This window comes from Buceros rhinoceros, unplaced genomic scaffold (assembly GCF_000710305.1).
Source record: "Buceros rhinoceros silvestris isolate BGI_N320 unplaced genomic scaffold, ASM71030v1 scaffold10420, whole genome shotgun sequence".
In the NCBI taxonomy this organism is placed as follows: Eukaryota; Metazoa; Chordata; class Aves; order Bucerotiformes; family Bucerotidae; genus Buceros; species Buceros rhinoceros.
In genome coordinates, this window is record NW_010389013.1 from 17,943 (window position 1) to 21,008 (window position 3,066).

At 41.3% G+C, this 3,066-nt stretch overlaps 1 protein-coding gene across 1 annotated transcript in view; it reads left to right on the forward strand.

Moving 5' to 3' along the window:
- Window positions 1–143, forward strand: part of CA13 (carbonic anhydrase XIII) — a gene marked incomplete at its 5' end in the record, with an annotated part of 12,371 nt that extends 12,228 nt beyond the window's left edge. The window contains one exon of the mRNA XM_010132469.1: window positions 30–143. Within this exon, the coding sequence (XP_010130771.1) occupies window positions 30–143 (114 nt within the window). The remainder of the gene's footprint in view (window positions 1–29) is intronic.
- Window positions 144–3,066: the final 2,923 nt, after the last annotated feature.

Sequence of the window (3,066 nt, forward strand, 5' to 3'; positions counted from 1 at the left end):
GCTGAACCTTATGTCTCTCTTGATTGCAGCTAGCCAAATTCCGCAGCCTCCTGAGCACTGCTGAGGATGAGGTCGCCTGCTGCTTGCTGAGAAACTACCGGCCTCCCCAGCCTTTAAAGGGACGAGAAGTCAGAAGGAATTAAAGGAGTAAAGCCAGAGTAATCTCCCTCTGAAACAAACCAAAGGCTGAATTAATTTTAATAGTTAATATACTTTGTGATTTTTAATTCTTTTTGTGAGTTGTTGTATCAAATAGGTGGTGTTTTATTATTGGCTCCCATGCAGTCATTTCTCACAGACAAGTATGTCCTGAGTTGTTGCAGGTTCATTAACGTTAACAGGTCTGACTGTGTTTGAGTGCGTTCGTTTGGGAGCATTGAGGCATTAGCATCGCCTGCACAGAGAGCAGTGCTAATTGTAAGGGTCAGAGGTAGTGAAGAGGTTGTCTGGAATTTGCCACCAATCCCTGATATTAAGGGCAGTGAAGGGAAGTTCTGGGATTATTGTCTGGTCTCTAGCATAACATTTAGCTTGCATGTAAGACTTCACACTGTAATTCTCAAAAAAAAAGATACTTCAAGGCTGATAAAATTTCATTGCTGACTTCTGCAATACCATGCCTACCTTCTTACAAAAAGCAATAATGACTAACAGCATCTAAGCAGAACAGATATTTATATGATCCTGTTGTTCTGAAGGCATCGTAACAGTGACGATGTATGGATTAATTTTTTTCTTTCAAAAGCAGATAGTAAGGATTTTGTATATTGCAGGTTCATGTCAGATGGATTAGGTATTCCTGAATTCCATCACGTATAGTGATGCAATTGTCCTGAAACATGAGAAGTGCAAGGTGGAAGGGCGTAGAGGGAACTGTTGGTTCCTAAATCCAGTCTGCTGCATTTAGGGAACAATAAGGGACTGTAACACTATATCCATGTACCACCAGACTCCTGCTACTTAAAATCAGGAAGCAGGGGTAGCTGTTGCCCCAGACTGTTTCGCACTAGACACGTTGCACGCTGCATGGGAAACACCTGCCACATACCTCACATCTTGCAGTGGAGCCCAGCACTACTCAGGTACGTAAAGTCTCCTTGGTACTGACTGATGTTCTGCTGTCATAGCTGAACTTGGGTGGTGCGCTTATATTCCTAGACCAAAGATAGCAGTTGGAGAAAGTCAAATCAGGATCGAGGCAGTATCTCATAAAAGATCGACCTGCAATAGCAACGTGTTGAAATGTCTGTCTTCAGGAATTTACTTGAGCCTGTGTTTCTCTCAGAAGCTTGTGTTACCGGAATATAATTGTTATATGCCAAATTTAATTTTGTTATTTTTAATGAACTTGCTATAGGATGTAGCTTAGTATAGGATTAGATTTACCCTCAGACTGTGAGAACTACATAGTGAAAACCAGCAATACATAGTGAAAACAGGGAACTAGAGGTTTCATGGGCAGCAACTACCAGCAGCCTGTGTAACACTCCTGATCAATTAATATTCCATGACTGCTCTCCATGGATTTGGTTTGGGGGTTTTTTTGTAGGTTTTATAAGCTGTGCCTTTTACCACAACAGATCTTTTGATCTTGGATAGACAAACATGAGGGAAATCACAATCAGGATTGACTTTGTATACCTTCCTATAACTGAATAAGTTAGACGTAGAGACATAGATATTTTAGCTTAGTTTAAGATAGGTGGTTTTTTTTTTTTTTGTTTTCTTCTCCCCAGAGTATATCTACTATTGCCGCAAGGCTGCTCAGTGCCTTCTGAACGTTTTCTAAGGAAAGAACACAAACAGACCATGGGAGAAGCAAAAGGCCTTTGGCAGTGGCAGCAGGTACTAACCTAATTAACTTGTAGGTTAATACCTACAAGTATTAACCAAAGGGGAAAAACCTGCAGGCACTTTTTGTTTTCAGGCATAGGGAGAAGAATGCAGCTGAAAATACCTCAGGTTGGCTCTTTATGAATGAGGGTGTCTGGAAAGTGTGCTTGGAGAGAGCAGGAGTGTGTTGCGTGGTTTCATCCCCCTTTTTAGACTTAGCATGGGTTCTGATATGTTTCCTTATCCTGTGAGTAGCTGCAGAACATGAACAAAATGTTTACAAATTGCACCGAGGTTATAAAGTTTGTTTGCCTCAGAAGACAAAGTAATAAGGCTACTACTTCATATCAGAAACAAAAGTTTTACAGGTTTTTTTACATACTGAACACAGTGAAGTTGATCCAGTGCTTTGATATTTATAAGGATTTTATCAAAATAAAAAATGGATTTTATTAATGTGTCATGTATTTTCTATTGAAGAGATTAAAGTTTTACAGAGAAGGTTACAGTTTTATACCTAGCACCTGCAACTCTAGTTTTGGAAAAATTATTATCCCTCGTTTCAAGTGTATCGTCAGGCAGTGTAGTAGTAGGAGATATCTTTTTAATATTCCAAGTAAAATGTCTGAGTATTTTTACAGAATTATGCAAATAAGTTTTAGAAAAAGACATCATTCACAGTAACTCTACTGATGTGGAGGTCTGTGTTCATGTGAGATTGACCTAACATGGTACTGCAACTGCATTAAAAATTAGTGGTGGCATCTGAAAAAGGCTAGAAATGCTCAGTTGCCTGAAAAACCCTTCGGTAACACTTTCCAAAGGTTATCCCGGCTATCCATCTGCGGCAGCTGTAAGGTGAGAGCACGGACCCAGCACTGACTGAGCACTTGGTTACATCCTGCCTGCTTTGAATTAGAGCAGAACCAATTCCCCATTCAGTGGTTTCACTTTTCAGCTCAGTCTCTTCTAAGTAGTGGCATTTTCTGAAGTTGAAGACAGTGTCTGCTCCCAGCAGTGACAGCACTTGATGTTCACAGTCACTACCAGGGACTGGTGTGCAGAAAGGCTCTGGCTCATACTTCCTCCTGTGCAGACCAAGGTCACTGCTCAATCCTGTGTGCCATGGTGGGGGTGCAGTAAGGTGGAGGCTGCACCTGTGGGGAGGAGCAGACAGGACAGGTGACCCTGCGCTGACCTGTGATGGGCCGAGTTCAGATGTTACACCTTAAA